The sequence below is a fragment of the Chaetodon auriga genome, chromosome 1 (assembly GCF_051107435.1).
Source record: "Chaetodon auriga isolate fChaAug3 chromosome 1, fChaAug3.hap1, whole genome shotgun sequence".
Taxonomy (NCBI): Eukaryota; Metazoa; Chordata; class Actinopteri; order Chaetodontiformes; family Chaetodontidae; genus Chaetodon; species Chaetodon auriga.
This window is the reverse complement of record NC_135074.1, coordinates 1629712-1648272: the sequence shown is the minus strand read 5'-3', so window position 1 is coordinate 1648272 and position 18561 is coordinate 1629712. Positions and strand designations below refer to the sequence as shown.

The 18561-nt window shown below is 39.0% G+C and overlaps 1 protein-coding gene across 1 annotated transcript in view; it reads left to right on the top strand.

Annotated features, from left to right (window-relative positions):
* Positions 1–15251, top strand: part of tpcn2 (two pore segment channel 2) — a 47313-nt gene extending 32062 nt beyond the window's left edge. The window contains exons 13-25 of the mRNA XM_076723597.1: positions 655–744; positions 934–1053; positions 1187–1246; positions 3350–3478; positions 8652–8701; positions 9494–9593; positions 10478–10549; positions 11028–11101; positions 12062–12167; positions 12530–12612; positions 12697–12778; positions 14433–14524; positions 14641–15251. Coding sequence (XP_076579712.1) covers positions 655–744; positions 934–1053; positions 1187–1246; positions 3350–3478; positions 8652–8701; positions 9494–9593; positions 10478–10549; positions 11028–11101; positions 12062–12167; positions 12530–12612; positions 12697–12778; positions 14433–14524; positions 14641–14770 — 1188 coding nt within the window. The 3' untranslated portion in view covers positions 14771–15251. The remainder of the gene's footprint in view (positions 1–654; positions 745–933; positions 1054–1186; positions 1247–3349; positions 3479–8651; positions 8702–9493; positions 9594–10477; positions 10550–11027; positions 11102–12061; positions 12168–12529; positions 12613–12696; positions 12779–14432; positions 14525–14640) is intronic.
* The last annotated feature ends 3310 nt before the right edge of the window (positions 15252–18561 follow it).

The following is an 18561-nucleotide window of genomic DNA, read 5'->3' as shown; positions in this document are numbered from 1 at the left end:
TGATAGATGCCTGAAACTTTGGTGCGTTGCATCACATTTATGCACTGCTGAACTTCTCTGAAAATGTGGTGTTTCACTTGATTTTGTACATTCTTTGTACTCTATTTTTATTTATTTTATTTAATTTAATTTTATTTATTTTATTGCTATTATTTATTGAATTCTACTTTTAAGTGGGTTTTATTCTCCATCTTATTTTACATTAATTTTCTATTCCCGTTTTTATGTAGAGCACGCATTTGTGATTTCTTTGTTGTAAAGTCCTTTGAGCTGCATTTCTTGTATGAAAGGTGCTATACAAATAAAGTATATTATTTTGAGTATGAGTAACATTATTATTAGTATTGACAGTGAGTGAGTGAGTGAGTGAACTTTCATCATGTGGATACAAACATGACTCTTATGGTAATGTTGCTCTGTGTCTGCTGGATGTGTAAACAGACAGCTGTTGCTGATATGATTTGTTACGACAAATTCATTTGGTAATATGTCAGTGGGCAGTGGGCATAAAAGCACTTAAAACAGCTTTAATACTTAGTGATATCTATCAATAGACAGTAACTGCAGGTATTTTTTATGTGCAGTATAGCATAAGAAAATGCATCCTCTCGTTCTCCACCTTGACTCTCTTCCTTTACACTATCTGGACTTCAGGAGGCACAGCAGTATGCAGATGTGGGCTACATGGACCGAGAGCAGTTCAGGAAAATATTTGATGAACTTGATAAAGATCGCATTAAGGAGGTAAAGCTGTGCTCATGAACTGTTTCAAAGTTTAACTCATCATTACATTTCACTTTGACATCTTTTTCATGCCTCTGATTGTGTGTGTGTGTGTGTGTGTGTGTGTGTGTGTGTGTGTGTGTGTGTGTGTATGTATGTGTGTGTGTGTGTGTGTGTGTGTGTGTGTGTGTGTCTGTGTGTTCTGCCCAGCACCCTCCCTTGCCTCAGTACAGCTCTCCACTTCTGCGGAGATTCCAGGTGATCTTCAGTCACTACTATCTCATGATACTTGGCAATGCGGTGGCACTGGCCAATGTCGTGTGCATATTTGTAAGTTAAACACACAGGCATATACATGTGTACACACACACGCACACACTCTCTCTCTCTCTTTCTGTTTCCACTGTGCATCCTAACACACTGCCAAACTGCCAATGGCAATATTACTTTGTGTGTGTTTCAGACTGTCCTGGTGTTGAACTCTGAGAAGTCCACAACAGAGAGAGACAACTACATTATGGAGGTGAAAACAACAGTCATAAAACAGATTCAGATTGTTCGAGATCATTGTTCACAGAGGATGATTCTTGGTTATATTATTTACAACCCTGATCTGTCCTCTAGCACCATCCATGGTCTGTGACAAAGTATTTCAAAAATGTATGCCTAGAAATTGTGATATTGTGGTGATTTTCTTGACTATCAGTGAAAATTTTCCACTTTTACAAAAGATATCAAAAACTGATTGCCATGAAGTTAGTTTATCACATTTACTTGTTTTTCTGTTCTTTTTAAGAACACAGTAGACCCTCAAAATACCTAACTTTCCACCATGCTCAGGAGTGATGTTTTGAAAGTTTAATGTAACTAATTAACCAGGGCTGCATGTTGGCTCTCTGCGCATAGCGCTGGTGCTACAGAGATTGAAGTTTTGTAGCACACACCACCAAATTGTCGGAAAATGTCCCTTACCACTTCTAAAAAGTTCATCACATCAAGAGTTCATCACTTAAACAGCATGCGAAAGCTAAAGAACGTTGATGCTGCATACAGTGCACCATCTAAACCTTTCCAAGAATCTCCTTCAGAGTAGCATTGTCTTTGTTTGCCCATAATGCTAAATTCCACTTGAAAACATGTATTGCTGTACATAACATCCATATTACGCATCAGTTGAGCAGCACAAATCTCAGTAAATTCATATCATCATAGAAGTTTCACGTATGTTAACTCCATATTGACACAGTATAAATCTGTTAAGTTTGTACAATGCCCACTCATCAATAGTACTAGCATCTTTGTGGGCCCTCCTTGTGTGCATGCCCTGTATACTCTGTCCCTGTGTCATCTAGCTCAGTTTGCTTATACATATCCACAGAAGAGACACATCCAGTTTATGAGCCGCCAACATCTCACAGCAGGTTTTGACTGCTCAGTAGTGCTGACCTGAATGCCATCTCTGGGGCCTCGAAGCTTCAGTAATGCCTGGAACAGACTATAGGATATCAACACAGTATTTTTGTCTCATGATGGTCACATGTCAGACCTAACAACCGCAGTGCCATAAACTTTTGCTGTGTCTTGGTCGCGTGACTGGCAAGACTACACATATGACCGACCCCAAAAAATCACAGCATGTCTTATTTCACAATCACCCATGAGTTCAGAGGTTATTGGGGACGTGGATGAAGCAACTGTCAATCAAACTGACAGAAGCTTGTGGTGTGATCATTGTGACCAGCAGCAGATGATCACAGTGTTCTTGAAGACAAATGGTGAACAAGGGAATTAGCAATAGATTGTGTTATGGTCCTATTAAGGGCTTTGTATACAAGGAGGAGGACCTGAAAATCAATTCTAAATGTTACAGGAAGCCAGTGCAGAGCAGCTAAAACTGGACTAATGCGCTCTCTCCTTGTGGTTCTGCTTAATAGAGGAGCTGCAGAGTTTTGAATGAACTGAAGTCTCTCAGTGTTTTTTTTTTTTTTTCAGGAGAACCAGTAAATACTGCTTCACAGTAATTGAGTTGGCTTAAAATAAAGGCATTAATCAGTTTTAGCATGTTTTTAGTTTATTAATAGTCATACTGTGTACTGCGTCATCATTTTTAGGACACAATAGTCTTGCACTATCAATTCACCTCACATGTAAGCAAACACAACTGTCACTTAATATAGTGGTTCTCAACTGGTCTGGCTTCGGGGCTCACCATCACCACATAATGACAAGTCACGAACAAAGCCGTGACACAAATAGACGGCACTGGATAAAAAATTTTAAAATGCTGTTTAAGACCAAAAACAATCTGCTTCCAGACAGGTATTTTAGCACTGTTTCAGAATCACACACACGCATCACAAAGCTGTATCACTCGGATACTTTTTTTTTCCATAGCACAGCCCTGTTAACAACATTAAAGATTTGCACAATTTGCATTGTTTGAACCTATAAGAAAAATCTGGATTTTTTCTTTTAATGACCTATTCTCTAGCTCCCCCTTAAAACAAATTCTCAAAATCTTGAGCCCGTTTGTTTCATCCAACAGCTGTTTGGGGTAAAATGAACATGGCAGCTTAACCCACAACAGAAAAGAACTGACTTCATTCTTTCACTGTCCAACCACCAGATCATCAACCTGTGCTTCATCCTCTATTACCTGTTTGAAATGTGTGTGAAGATCTTCGCCTTTGGCTGGAGAGGGTACTTGTCCTACAGAAACAACATCTTTGATGGCTTCCTCACCATCATGCTACTGGTAACACTGCTCACCCCACACACACTCCCATTATTAGTGTCCCATCTTCTTCTGTTGAGTTTTATGGCAGTTGGCATGCATAGGTTTTTTTTAATGAGTCAAAAGCTTCTTAAATAAAGATATAGAAAACAAACAAGATAGAAATGCAGAGATACAATAAATAAATGAATAAATAAATAAATAAAGGCATGAGAATAAAAACAAAATCAAGTGAAGATAATATATAGCAGCAGCAGTCATGGCAACAATGGCAAAACACAAATGTTGAATAATTACTTCTACTAATCATTTGCTCCCATGTGTCTGCCTTCGCTGCATGAATTTAACACTGACCTGCTGTGTTGTTAGATGAAGGCGATTGCTCCTATTGGTGCAAAACAGCAGGCACTTTATTATTGGCTATATGATGTCTACCACATGGATTTACATGTAATTATATCCTGCAGCTGTGGTGCCAACAGAGGTTATAATTCCTGACCATTTGTAAAGAGTGATTGTAATGATTTAGTCAAACGTCTAAGCTGCATGAGATTTGCCAGGAATCACTACAAATCAATGTGACTCCAGTGTTTGTTCATTTGAAAACAAATCAATACAGGGGAGTTGAATACTACATGTAAAAGGCATAACCACTTTTCAAACAATTTTAGTCAATGGTTTTGACCAGTTTGCATATTTGGAGAATACAAATGCATTAAGTTTTTAATGTCAGGGCTGTGCTCATCAGATACATTTTTGTTACTGCTTAAGTTCATGTAGATAACACTGTGGAGTAATGATAAAAAAAGAAAAACTAGAGAAGGTAGTTTCTGAATAAATTGTGGTGTGAAAGCTGCATTGCTGAAAGTTGAAAAATATCAACAATGTGTGAAAGATGTGAAAAATTTTTAGATTTGTTGAAAAGCTGAAGCTAAACTGAACTGCTGACTTCAAATTGTATGGAGTAGCTGAAATTGTATGAAGAGTTGGAAACGTGGGAAGGGTCTAATTAGTATGAAGAAGGCTTAAAAATTTAATAATTCTCATAATGAAAGAAATATGTGGAAAATTGCCAGATTTGAATGGAGTTTCTGGCTTAAGCTTGGTTTAGGCTTCGGCGTCGCGGCGACGCCGTACCTACGGCGTGCACCCTACGCCGTCACTGAGCATTCGTAGTTCTGCGTCGAGGGAACGCGTTGCTCCGCAATTCACCGCCAAGCCGCTAGGGGGGTGCGGCTGTGTCTTTGTATGGTTTCAGGGGGCTCTTGCTGCCGCGAAGAGGAGTTGTAGAGGTGGTCGTACTTGCGTACCTCCTCGATAATTCTTTCTTCGGCTTGGTCCAGTTTTTCTTGTAGCTCTCACCACAGAAACTTTGAAAATGGCGGTGTTGTTGTGCTGCGACGTGGAACGGACCAATCACAGTCCTCGACGTTCACGTCACTACGCGTCGACGCGACGCGTAGTCAGGATTTTTTGGAGGTGCGCGTCAGGCTACGGCGTAGGGTCCGCGTAGGGGTCTGCGTCGACGGCGTAGGTACGGCGTCGCCGCGACGCAGAAGCCTAAACCAAGCTTTAAAGTTGAAAAGAGTATGAATAGTTGGAAAACTGTGAAAGATTGTAAATACTATGAATGGGACTGAAAAATTGACTAAATCAGATAATGTAGAAGATGTGGAACAAGTTTTGAATGAACTTTCTGACTGAAAGTATAAATAATTAGATAAGAGGTGAACAGAGTATAATTAATTGGAAATGTGGGAAAGGGATGAAAGATGCAAAACACCTGGGAGCTAAGTTGCATAGCTGACTTCACTTTGTATAAAGAACTGGCTTAAGTAGTATGAATAGTCGAGAAAGTGGGAAATGGTCAAATTAGTGTGAATGGGATTTTTAAAGTTAAGTAGGACTCGTATGAAAAATGTGAAACATTTTAAGGTTAAGAAGTTTAAAAGTAGAAAAGAGTAATTCCTATGAATGGGGGTAAAGAATTGAATGAATCTCAATGAGTGAAAGATATGGAATATTGTTAGGTTTGAACTGAGTTTCTTGCTTAATGTATGAATGAATAGACAAAAAAGAATAAAAGAGTATAAATCATGGTATATAGTAAAATAGTCCCAACGGGAGGAAAGATGAAAAACAGTATAAATTGGGAGATTAATTGCATTGGTTGACCAATGGCTGGGAGCTAAACTGCATAGCTGGCTTAATTTAGAATCACCTGAAGGAGTATGGATGAAGGGTGAAAGCTAAACTGCTGGCTGAACTTTGTATGAAGAACTGACTTAAGGAGTATGGAGAGTTGGAAAAGTTGGAAAAGGTGTAGTAAGTATGAATGAGTCAGAATAGTTGAATAAATCTCAATATGTGAAAAATGTGGAACATTTTAAGGCTGGATTGATGTTCTGTCTGAAAGTATGAACAAGCAGGGAAGACTTCAAAAATGCTTGAGAAAATGTGATGATGATGATGCTCACTCAGTATATCAGCACCTGGATTACAACCAGTATTCGTCATATTGTCTCTCTTGCTGCATGGTGCCTAGTCCACAGCCCACAGTTAAACAGTTTAAACTGCTTTCTGCCTCCTGCCTCATCTGTCTGAGCATGGCACTTTGGGTCTAACAAAGAAAACAAGTAAGCATATTTTCCAAAATGTAGAACTATTCCTGTAAAGTATGTTTCTTCACCATGGCATTTTCATATTGTTTGGTTGATATAACATCGTATATTGCTGCCAAGATGTGATTCACAATATTAGTTGTGCAAAGTTGGTTTGTTATGATTGTCTACATGGACACCTCAAAACATGTTCCTGTAGCTGTAACTGCATAAAAAACACAGACAGTATTCATGAATATTTATTGTTCTATTTTTATTTGTAGGAACTAGTTTGCAGAGCTTATATTTATAAGTTTAGGTATTTTCAGTGTGGCTCTTTGAGTTATGTTTACATAACATAATTTCACTCTTACACCCCTTACAAAAGAAGTGTCCTCACTTCAAAACAGGTGAAGTTAATACAGCAGCATACACATTGACTTTTCTGTTGTTGTTTTGTTTTTTGTTTTCAGTGTATGTGTTTTACCGTTAACAACATTAACGTTACACTTGAGAATTTGCTATCAGAAACAGAATCTGTCTCTTTCTCTAGCATACAATTTCTACAACTTGTGTAAATGTAGTATGTCAGGGTCAGATATAAATATGGACTAACTGTCTGAGCCTTGTCTGCCTGGGTTTCGTGCAGGCCCAATCACAAGAGATGTTATGTTAATTACATCATAATTAGATATTATTACGTGAATAAAAAAACAAATGTGGACTTGTAGTGACAGTTTTGATAACACCTGGTGTAAGATTTTCTTCAGCAGAACCCAGAGGTTGTTGAACATTGACCAAAACATAGACAAGCTTGTGGAAAATGCCCCCACAATGACAACAAAACAAAGAGTTGGCAAAGATCCTTGACTCTGATGTTGGTCAGACGAGGCAGACGAGAGAGCCCCTAGGCATACTGCAACCACCTCCAGCTTCAGGTCTTGAAATGAGCCAGAGATAGAAGACATAAACTTAAAAAAAAAAAAAAACTCCTCCTCCAGAACTTCTTTCCATCTATGACCATTGTCTGAGTTTAATAACTGATCCTTTCATGGTGAAGATCCAGCAGCTATGTGACCTGGTCACTGAAGCTTGTAATGATCAAAAAAGTGACAAAGTAAAACGACCAACACTAAAACTATCCCAAGTGTGGCCACCCAGAATGCAGACCTAGTATTGGAAGGAGGCCATCCACCCAAGGATAGAGGCCTACACCACCTAGTCACAACTACAGGTTTGCCCCAAAAGAACACTTACTGGATGGTCAAAGGTTATCAACGTCCAGATTTATCTAAGAGACTCCACTATTGCTGAAGCACACAGACATCCGTGACACACAGGAGGTGAGGGGCACAGATGCACCTCCCCTGGGAAGAAAACGTACTTTTGAATAGAACTTGAAATAGATCACATATGATGCACAATTGATGCTATCGATGATGTTTAACTAATTGATGTGTAATGTCTATGATATCAAACTTTTTTTTGAAAACCACGTTGTTTGGGTCTCTGAGTCAGCTACATTGCTATTGTGACACTCTATCACTCTGTCAATTTGAATTTGTTACTATTTCCATAAGACAAACCACAAAATAAAACATTTTTTAGACCTCCACCTCAGTAATCAGCATGTTTTGCAGCAGTATTGGCAGTTTTTAATTGGACTGTACATGACAGGAGGGTTGTATTTATAGTCATCTGAGTGGCTCGTCCACATTTGTTCAATTCAAGTTGATTGGGAAAGGAAAATTGCACAGGACTTGTTTGTGGCGACTGCTGTGCATAGTCCTATTTCACTTTGACAGCTGTACAGTCTTTCATACATGAGGTCCCAGATCTTTATTTATTGTGAAGGACTAGTAATGAGGTACAGTGATTTAGAGAAATTGTGTTGAAAGTGAAATCAAAAGGGATGCTGGTAGAATTTCTGTGGAATGACACCCAGATATGGGCCCTGGAAAGTACCTCAGAACCGGGCAAAGGGGATTCTTTTGTTTACAGATTATTTTGTTTACAAAATTATGTTATGTTGTGTACAAAGATCCCCTGTCTCCACATTACCACCAACTCCTACTGCTTAATATTTACCTGCACACTTCAGACACTAAACTCTGGGACACACAAATAGTACCTTTCTTTCTGCAAAATCGGTGAATTTATGATTATAACTGGATTTCATAACCACACAACTTTCCTTGTAACAGCCCTCTTGAATTACCTCATGGCAAGTGAATGCTCCGTGGTGCCGTATGTCAGCTGCTTCATGGCAGCAAAACTTGCTCTGGAGCTCCACTTTTGCTCCTGCTGGCTTGCTGCTCACAAGCAGAGATTGATGAATGATGAGTTTTCTTCCCCTGTTTTATTTTCTTTAGCTCTTGGATGGAATTAAATGACCAAAATGTGATTTCTACAATATGTTGAGGCTAACAAACAACAAATAATTGTTTTCTCAATTTGTTTCTGTGGCACCAGAGTGGCCAAAACCAACAGTTGCAGATTTACTAAAGTAAAACCTCTCATGGACATTTGATCTGTTGTTATATTTACCATTTTTAATAATGATCTTCTGTGTGATGTGTGTTTTTTCCCCTCAGGTCATACAGATCAGTATATATATCACCTACAGGCTTCCTTATTCCCACTGGTGGGTTTGTATTTCCTTCCATTTGTTTCAAAGTGAACATTTGTATGTATAATCAGCTTGTGCGTCTAATGTAATCATTGTTTCCAGATTGAAATTCTGAATGGGTGGTTACAGGAATTTATCAAAATAAACGTTCCACATAAAAATGTAAACTCTATTTGCCAGGGTACTATTGGCCAACACAGATAGACAAAATAGTAAAAACAGAGCTCAAATACAAAGAGAAATCCACAGGAGAGACAAAATCTCAAATAAAATATTAAGTAAGGAACATACAGTAGCAAGCCACTGAAGCAAAAAATATTAAATTCAGCCAGAGTGACCAACTGCAAACTCCAGACAATGGAGCACAAGACATTCTTCTTCCCATCTCTGTGTGAGCATCAGAAACAGACAGCAATTACAGATCTTTATTACACGTCTTTAGATCAAATGCATTCCAGATTTAAAAAATAAGTTCCAGTGAAATACACCCTGTTTAAACTGTTTAACTGTTGATTCAGACATGTTCAGTACTCAAAACTTCACATTTAACTGTGCAATTGCTATTTTTCACTTGGATTGAGGAATGAAGATGTTATCTATCTATGAAAAACACTCAAAATGCTTCTTAACTACACACATATTTTTGTAGTGGCAGGATAAGAGTCATAGACAATTGTGAACATATATATATATACATAATCAGTAAGTTTTGAGTGTCCTGCCAAATTTCTTACTTTTAACTTCAGTTTGAATGTGTGTGTGTGTGTGTGTGTGTGTGTGTGTGTGTGTGTGTGTGTGTCACAACAGGGACCCATCCTCTCATGGTGTAATGTCTCTATGGGAGATGGTTCGTTTGGTCAACATGCTGATTGTCTTCCGCTTCCTGCGTATCATCCCAGATATTAAGGTACTTAGTAGGTGGCTGGAGGACGATATTCAACTGATTAAACTTGAGTCCTCCAGTTGAGAGAGTAAAAATGTCTTTTCCTGAAATAAGATGAGATCCAATATAGTTCACGTTACTTTTGTTCAATCTCACAAATTGTTGGTATATTTATGGTTCATTTATATATTTTACAGAATTTATTCCTAAGATTATTTATTCATGTATATTTAGTAATTTAATATTGAACACTTTGGGGTCCCATATAGATGTAGCCCAAAGTTCACTGAACATGACACGTCCTGTTTATGTCACCAAACGCAAAAGTGCAAATCATGCTCATCCCAAATTGAAATAAGAAAAGAAATACAATAGAAGTGATGACAAAATCCATGCAAACTGGACACAATGTAAAGTACATTTTGACAATACTGAGACTGAGAATACCCAGCATGCACATATCCCCAGGACACTGACACTCTCTCCTCTCCATTCATATTCTGTATGTTGATACTTTTTCTCTATCTACAGGCAAAAACAAAAAACAATTAAATATTCAAGAATAAGTATAGCATCACTCATATTTCAGCTGATGTTTGTAACCAAACTTAGAATGAAAATAACACTATATTGCATCCCTAGCCAAGACATTTGGTCACTCTGCCATAAGTCTATAAATAATGGGTGTCAAAATCGAGCAAAACTGGACAGACGTCCAAATGTTAACAATACAGTAAGTGTAACAAAAGTGGGACCAGTAAAACACTATGTGTCAAACACTGATTTCAGCATTGTGTCTTCTTTCACAACACAAATCTTCATTTACAGACACCTCACACTCATCACAAATACATTCCTGTGCTTTTATGTCCCTTTTAACCTTTCATATGTTCCATCTTGTTGTCTAGCTCATGGCTTTAGTTGCAAGTACACTGCTGGACCTCGTGAAAAACCTCAGAGCCTTTGCAGGAATACTTGTGGTGAGTGGCATCAGCATACTTCAGTGAACCCAGCTGATCTACACTTCTTGTTGCCATATATAAAATAATAACTTTTCTGTCTATTCCCATCACAGGCACATTTTAAATGATCAAATTATTAACTTGAGCAATGAAGCTCAAGTAGAAAAAATTCTAAATAAAAAAATATTCATAATTTGTTAATGTGTTCTTAAATGGCCTCTAACAAGCAATTCATTTCAGTTTCAATTTAGTTATTATAGCACCAAATCACAATTTGTGATTTGACTAGATTTTTTTTAATAGAAAAAAAAAAAAAAAAAGACATTGCTTGGTCTTCCCGCTTAAACAGGGCTGCTTTTCACAGTCTGAAGATGTAAATGGTGAAAATAGAAGGATTTCACCTGACAGTGATACAGTGATGTTCAGAGTGTACATGTAAAGGCAGAGCAAGCCTACATGGGGAGTGATAAATGTTTCCTTCATGCTGTCTCTGCAGGTGGTGTACTATGTGTTTGCTGTGTTTGGGATCTGGCTGTTTGAGGGAGCTATTAAACCTCCTCCAGAGATGAGGTATGGAGTCATGCAAGAACACATGATAGAGACAGAAGAAGAGAATGACATTAAGCCCTTTCAGTAGAAACACTTCAGCTTTGAGATAATGATCAGTTTGTATCTCACACATTAGAATAACAGCACCTTGAACCTTATATTTTCATCCAAATACTGGAGGTCTTTTTTTAGGTACTAAAACAATTTGGTAACTGCTGAGTACATTGCAGCAGGTGAAAAGATGAATTATAATGTTTCTTGCAGTGGCTGTGACTTTTAATGGCTTACAACAGATCCAGTGCAGTGCAATATGACCACAGACCTCTCACACTCATTCAGTCACTGATCTTTTGTATCTTAATTTCACCAGTAGAAAACACTGTTTTTGTGTTCCATTGCTCTCCAGATATGTATTCCACGTGCCACAGTAGCCCAACATGAGGTCTTGTTTAATGACACATATGAGGTAATAGCCCGTTAAATGGGAAATATGTAGTGATGCAGACCTCTGACGTGCTTTGCAGCAGGCTCAGTAAATATTCCCATCAGTCTAAACACAGTTGTATAGTAAAGTTACAGCGTGGAACTTCGTTCTCTAAATGATCTTTAATCAAGTACAGGCATTTGCTGAGAGCACATATTGAAGTGGCAGGCTTCCTGTATTCTCTAATACAGCACACAAGTTTGACAAGTGTAATTTGTCTCACAGTTAAGTAACCCATTAACTCAACAACCTGCTCTGGTGTTGGGTTGGACTATCCATGCATGTAAAAAAATAGTTTTTTACTGACTGAAATAATGAGGCTACAATGGTTACATCACGTTAAAAATCTGAGCCTTTGTGTGTTACAGATAAACATTATGCTGACAGCAAAAACTGTAAAACCCCTTGAAATCAGCAGTGCATTCTGAAGGTCTTCCCTGGTTCAGTGAGCCATCCCTGATTGTGTGTGTTAATATCTGTATATGTGTGCATCCCAGTGTGCTCTCCAACACCACTATGCAGAACACCACCTCTAACTTCAGCATGGAGTGTGGCACCTATGAACAGCTGGGCTACTGGCCAAATAACTTTGATGACTTTGCTGTAAGTAACCAGACGAGCCAGCCAGAACTGTCTTTTATCATTTACAGTGAAGAGGTCAAATCTGGTTTTGAAATACATATTTTTGATAGAAATACTAAAATAATATTTTATTTTATTCTTTGTATCCCCACTTTTTAAAAGAATGATTTACCTGCCTTATATTTTATGATGATGATGGGTTTTTACAAATTGTTTAGAAGTTTGTCAGTGATGGTTCACCGGGAACCTGTAGGATGGGTCAGAGACTGTGATTATTGCAAAATAAGCCTCTGCAACATTGATATGAAATATTTTGTACTACTGAAAACTAATAATAAAAGTGCAGAAGAGTTAAAAATAAAGTGTACCCCCCCCCCCCCCAGGCATCTATCATTTTGCTGTATGACGTCATGGTAGTCAACAACTGGCAGGCCTTCATGGATGCATACAGCAGATACACCACAGAGTAAGAAAAAATACATTCTACATGCACAGCAGGTAATGGTGATGGTGATGGTGATGGTGATGAAGATGTTTTATTGTTTTCCAGGTGGGCCAGGATCTACTTTGTGTGTTGGTGGCTCACCTCGTCTGTCATGTGGGTCAACTTGTTTGTGGCACTAATCTTAGAGGTTAGTACTCAGACAACACTGAAAGGTACATTCATTCATAACATGGCTACAAATAGGCTTAAAACAGAGGTATATTAAACTGCAAGTAACCATAGAAACAGAATTCCTTCTTAATGCATTTAAGTAACACATCTTTGGATGAGACTGACTACAAACGCTTAAAGAATCAGTGGATAGGACTTAGTGGTACCTAGCTCGCGATAAGCCCTCCCCAGACCCAGTGTTTGATTTATTCTGGGTTACTGTGGAAACATAGTGGTGCAACATGGTGGACTCTGTGGAAGATGACCTGCTCCCTCTGTAGATATAAAGAGCTCATTATAAGGTAACTAAAATGCAGTGACTTTTTCAGGTGATTGTTCACTTATTAAAACATATTTGTGGATATTATATTCCACTTTTCTACCACATTCTGCAGATAGCTCCCCCTAAATCTTACACTCTGGTTCTTCAAAATAAAGAAATTTTAAACACCACCTCTCCTATGGTAAGTACAAGTGATATGGTGCAATCTGTTGGGAGAAAATAGAGACACACTGCTTAATATCATGGTGGTCTTCACAAAATTAAAAACTGTTAACACATCGATAAACCACACTGACACTAAAAAATGTCTTTGTTTTGAAAGCCCGTCTTTGATATTAATGGATATATTCGGTTTTCTTTCTTCCTAATTTCATATCTTGACTAACATGAGTTTTTGGTTTGAAGCTGCCATGTGTGCATGTTTGATCTCAGTTTCATCATTTTCATGCCAACAGCTAACAAGAATGCATTGGTTCCCCAGAGATGTATTTTTATTTATTTTATTTTATTTTATTTTTCAGGGTTAGAAGCTAACACTCTCAATTGAACTCAACAATTAAATGAATAAATTCAATGTTAAAAAATGTAAGACCTCTACATGTGGTTCAGAGTTGTTTTGCCTTCCATCAGGGAGAGCTATTTGTCCTCTGACACAGGCTGGCTGAAAAAAAGGCTCATATTGGCAGTTTAAAACACCAAAGGCAGCTCTGTATAATCAAAAACATGAAACTGATGCACAGGTAACAACTTAAGTTAGATGATACATCCGGTGATGCTTTTCATATCATCAAATCCCAAACCGACAGTGAATGTATCCTACCAAGTACTGTGTGTGTGTCAAAGCTGATATCTCTTATTCCTCTGTGCCATCGACCTCTAGTGTGATCCAAAAAGTACTAAAAACACATCAGTGAGCTACACCGTTGCACCGGGTGGCATGTTCCTTCATTGACAGGAACACACACACACACACACACACACACACACACACACACACACACACTGTAGTTTATTTTGACTCCCACATACACTGTGCTGCTTCTGGGAATACTCCAAATGTATATTGATCAGCCAGTGAAAATAGTCCCCAGTGTTTGAGTAATGTTTGCTAAAATAATTACTGTGCTCAGATGTTTTAAGACATTACTGAGCCTTTTTAACAATGAAACTATATATCTTGTTTTTTAAAGATTCACATCTTCAGTGCCACAGATAGGGTGGGGAATTTGAGAGGCATTGTTAGGTTTTGTGGCTGGCTGAAGAAAAATCTAAAATAATGGCAGCCTTATCTTTTTTATATTAAACATGCTAACAACACAAACGCTCTTTGTCCCTTGTTTTCTAACAGAACTTCATCTTTAAGTGGGACCGCAGTCACAGCTGCTCTGTAACAGATGTTGAGAGGATCAGATATGAAACCTCTGTTCAGCTCATGTTCAAGTAAGTTAACACTTGCTGTTCTGTCATATAACTCCAAAATCTAGCTCTCAAGCTATAACTGACTATTTGTCAAATCATTCCTCTTTTCTCTGTGACATGACCCTCCTTCTCTGCAGGGCACAGATCCAGGAGCCCACAGAAGAGGAATTACTTTGTCAATTACACCAACACCCTCACTTACACCTGCAATGGTCAGGCACACACACACACACACACACACAGAGCACCAGCACTTACCTGCAGTAACAAGTCCAGACTGTTACTAAATGACTGTGTGGTAGAAGCACTGAGAGGTCAAAATAACAGCATTCTGCTGTTTATTTTAATTTATATCATTTTGATGTGCAATTACGTCTACTGAAACCAGTAGGAGGCACATGTTCTTATTGTTTGGCATGAGTAAAACCACTGCAGTTACAGTGGTACAACATTTTCTCATCGTCAGAGGCTCTCTGGAGGCAGACGTCATGTCATTGGTTGAGTTGAACATGAGTGGGTGGAGCTAAAGATTCAGTTGTGTGTTGTGTGCAATTCCATACTATGCAGTATCTATTGTTTACAAGAAATAAATCAAACTGTGACAACAAAAAGCTTCTACCAAAATCAAATTTGGAAACTGCACATGGAGAACGCAATTCTCCAAATGTACACTCCCTAAAAGAGGGAGAGACGGGGGGGGGGGGGGCGGGGGGGGGGGGGGGGGGGGCGGGGGGAGAGACAGATTTGTGTTGGGACGAGCCTCCAGAGCAGTCTTTCTCACTTACTGGTTAAACTGCTAAATTCAAGAGGTTTTATTCTTTACCACTTGGGTTTTGCATTGCAATTGTTCCACAACAAAAATCCAAGTATATTGCCTCATCACACTCTGGTATGTTAATAAAAAATGTATGAGAACTGCTGTATTTGATTTTGCTTGTTTACAAAGAATTACAGGTTTAATCTTTCATTGGATGACGTCATTCCAGTTGTCCTTTTTGCACATGACAGATCATCCTTGATGAGTTAGTGTCTTTTCTGCTCCTCACTGCAGGAGAACAGCAGGGAATCAGATAATAATAAGGTCACAGAAGAAGAGGGCTCAATAGTGACAGTAGCAAATAAGTACACATATATAAGGGCGACAGTAGTCCTCTCTTCGCTTGTCGCTGCCACTTCCTTGGGGCGCAGCTGCTGCTGTAGTTACATTGGAGACTGTATCAAGCTATGCTGACATTGAAGGGAGAAAACAAGCCCCTTGATCTGTGCAGGATTCTTGGGGAAGTGGGGAGTCTATGGGAGCCAAGTCATTAGCAAAAAGCAATTATGAAAATACCCAGCATTAGTTTCTAACAATTTTCATATTTCAGAATCTGTCCTGATCTGGCCCCTACAAATGAGTAGGGACATCTGGGCAGGACCGTCACCACGTATGCAGTAATTGAGGAGGAAGCATAAGCAAATTTTTTTTTTTTTTGTAGTAATGAGCAGGGCTGTAAACACTCAGACTCAAGTGATGTGTGAGCTCGGTCGCAAGCTGGATGCGATTCTTGATCAAAATCGCAAGCTGGATGCGATTCTTGATCAAAATCGCAAGCTGGATGCGATTCTTGATCAAAATCGCAAGCTGGATGTGATTCTTGATCAAAATCGCAGGCTGGATGCGATTCCTGAACTCTTTCGCAGGATGCATGCCAACTTGGAGAAGTTTTCAGCTCGGCTCGAGTGAAATTGGCCACCGAATTTGGATATATTTGAACAAAGACACTGGGAGACGCAGAGAGACTCAAAGGCAGACAGAAAATTTGCAGTGTCTGCCTGCCCCAAAACAATTGTTATCTTCATTGGCTCCCTGAGATAGCTGGCCTTCCCAAGGCCGGTGTCTCTTTACTCTCCTGGATGTTTTGCAGACAAGATGCTCCAGCCCCATCTCCTCCCCCATCACCCCCCTACTCCTGTGAACTTTGTTTCTGGATCAGGACTCTCCGAGGTCGTCTCCACGGCTATGGCTGTGTTTTTGTCATCAGTTATCAGACGGCAGAGACAATGGGTTGGACTGAGTGGAGATGAAGTACACGGGCTTACACATACACACACACGAAGACACATATGACACGCACACAACCTCCAACTCAACGCCTTCGTGCCCCCCCCCCCCTCCCTTGTCGCAGTTGCGAGGCACTCAAATGTGGCTGCGTGCACGCGCCCCCAGTGTCTGTACGGCAACACCTACCCTCCCCAACTCCCCCCACCCTTCCCACATGTGCAAGTCCTTGAGATTTTGTTGTAATGTCTTACTATGTTGCTTATGTGCCGAGGTGTTTTTTTTCCTAATCCCACACTGTGCCCCCCCCCACAGGAGCTTAGTTTGGGAGTTGCTTTTTTTTACCCTCTTCTTCCCTCTTGTTTTTCCTCTTTCACATCTAAGTAAACGGGGCGCTCTCCATGTGTGCGACCCACAGTTCTCCCGCTCCTGTCCTCCCCTGTTATGTGTCACTGTCTTTTTTTGTGTTTCTTGGACGGGATGTAACTGAAATGGAATTTCTCCTTCGGGAGACTAATAAAGGCATCTGATTCTGATAATGTGAGGACACTTGAGTTGATAAAAGTTGAACTTTCATTTTGCCACTGCAACAAGGAAAGCTATCTGACTGGTATGAGTACTCAGAATTATACACACCTTCATCAGCAGTGGCAAACACACAATTTCAAGTAAAAAACACCTATGTTAGGAGTAACATCAGGTTGTGGTTGTGATTGTCTGTTCTTGGCCAGTAAGCAGTTATTGATTTTAGTTAGCTAAATCTGTTATGTTAAGTGTGTCATATTACTACCATTCCCCCCACTTGAAGCTACCATTTTTCTATTAAGCAACATGATAATTAGAAGATTAGAATCTTCTAATCTTCAGAACTGTGCTTCCGGTAATAGCAACAACAAAAACAGACTTGTGTATATATATTTAAATTGTTATATTCTTATGCTCTTACTTTGATAGATGTGTCATGCACCAATTTCACCAGAAAAAATTCCTAGTATGTGTAAAAGCGTACATGGCAATAAAGCTTTTTCTGATTCTGATTCTGATTCTAATTATCATGTTGCTTAATAGAAAAAAAAATAATAATAATTTTTCTATTAAGCAACATGATAATAATGATGATTGGAGTGGGTGAACAGCATCAACATGTAGCATATGGTACAGGTCCAAAATACAGGTTAATAGAATTGAAATTACAGAACACAAGCATTGGCAGGCAGCAGATGCAATTGTAGCACCCTGCCTTCATAAACAACACAAACTATGGATTAAAAAAGGTTTTACAATAAATGGCTGCTTGGCTCTGTGGCTTTTTGCTTATCATCAACAGGGATGATGTATGATGATGATTGAGGCTCACACCCACCTATTCAGTTTCATCAGTTACATATGACAAATGTTTGGCTTATTTTGTAACATCTATCAGTGGACAAACCACTTTAGCAAGAATGTGATGAATATGTCAAAGCTGGCCAGTTGTCCTACATTTGTGTTGGGACTTTTGCTCTATGCATGTTGACTGTGAGGGAGTGTCTGAGAATGTTTGTTGAGTGTGTTCCCCACACTGCAGGGAAAAGATCTTGTACTTGGGCAGTGGTGTTCATACTGTGGGTCAGGCCTCCTGAAGGGTGGAGAGTTACTGCAGGAGCAACTTGTTGAGACGTTGAATGAGGAAACAAACAAGTTCTTTCATGTTAGCTCGTCAACAGCCCAAGTCAAGAAAATATTGAAATATAACTTGTTCTCTTTATATAGTGGAACAGTTTGTTTTTTTGTTTGAGTTTAACTTTCTTTTTGTGCAACAGTGATTCTGTATGATGAAAGGTAATGTGTCACATGTATCATCTTTTATCAAAATAACATTCAGTGTTCTCATTTTGCCATTCATATCTTCTAATTTGACGGTGCATTCGTTTGTGCATGACAGCTGCAGTATAACTTGACAACAGAATGAAAGAAACTTTATTTAATTGTTGTTTTTCTTTTCGTACTTCAAATAAAGAGCGATGAATTGGACATG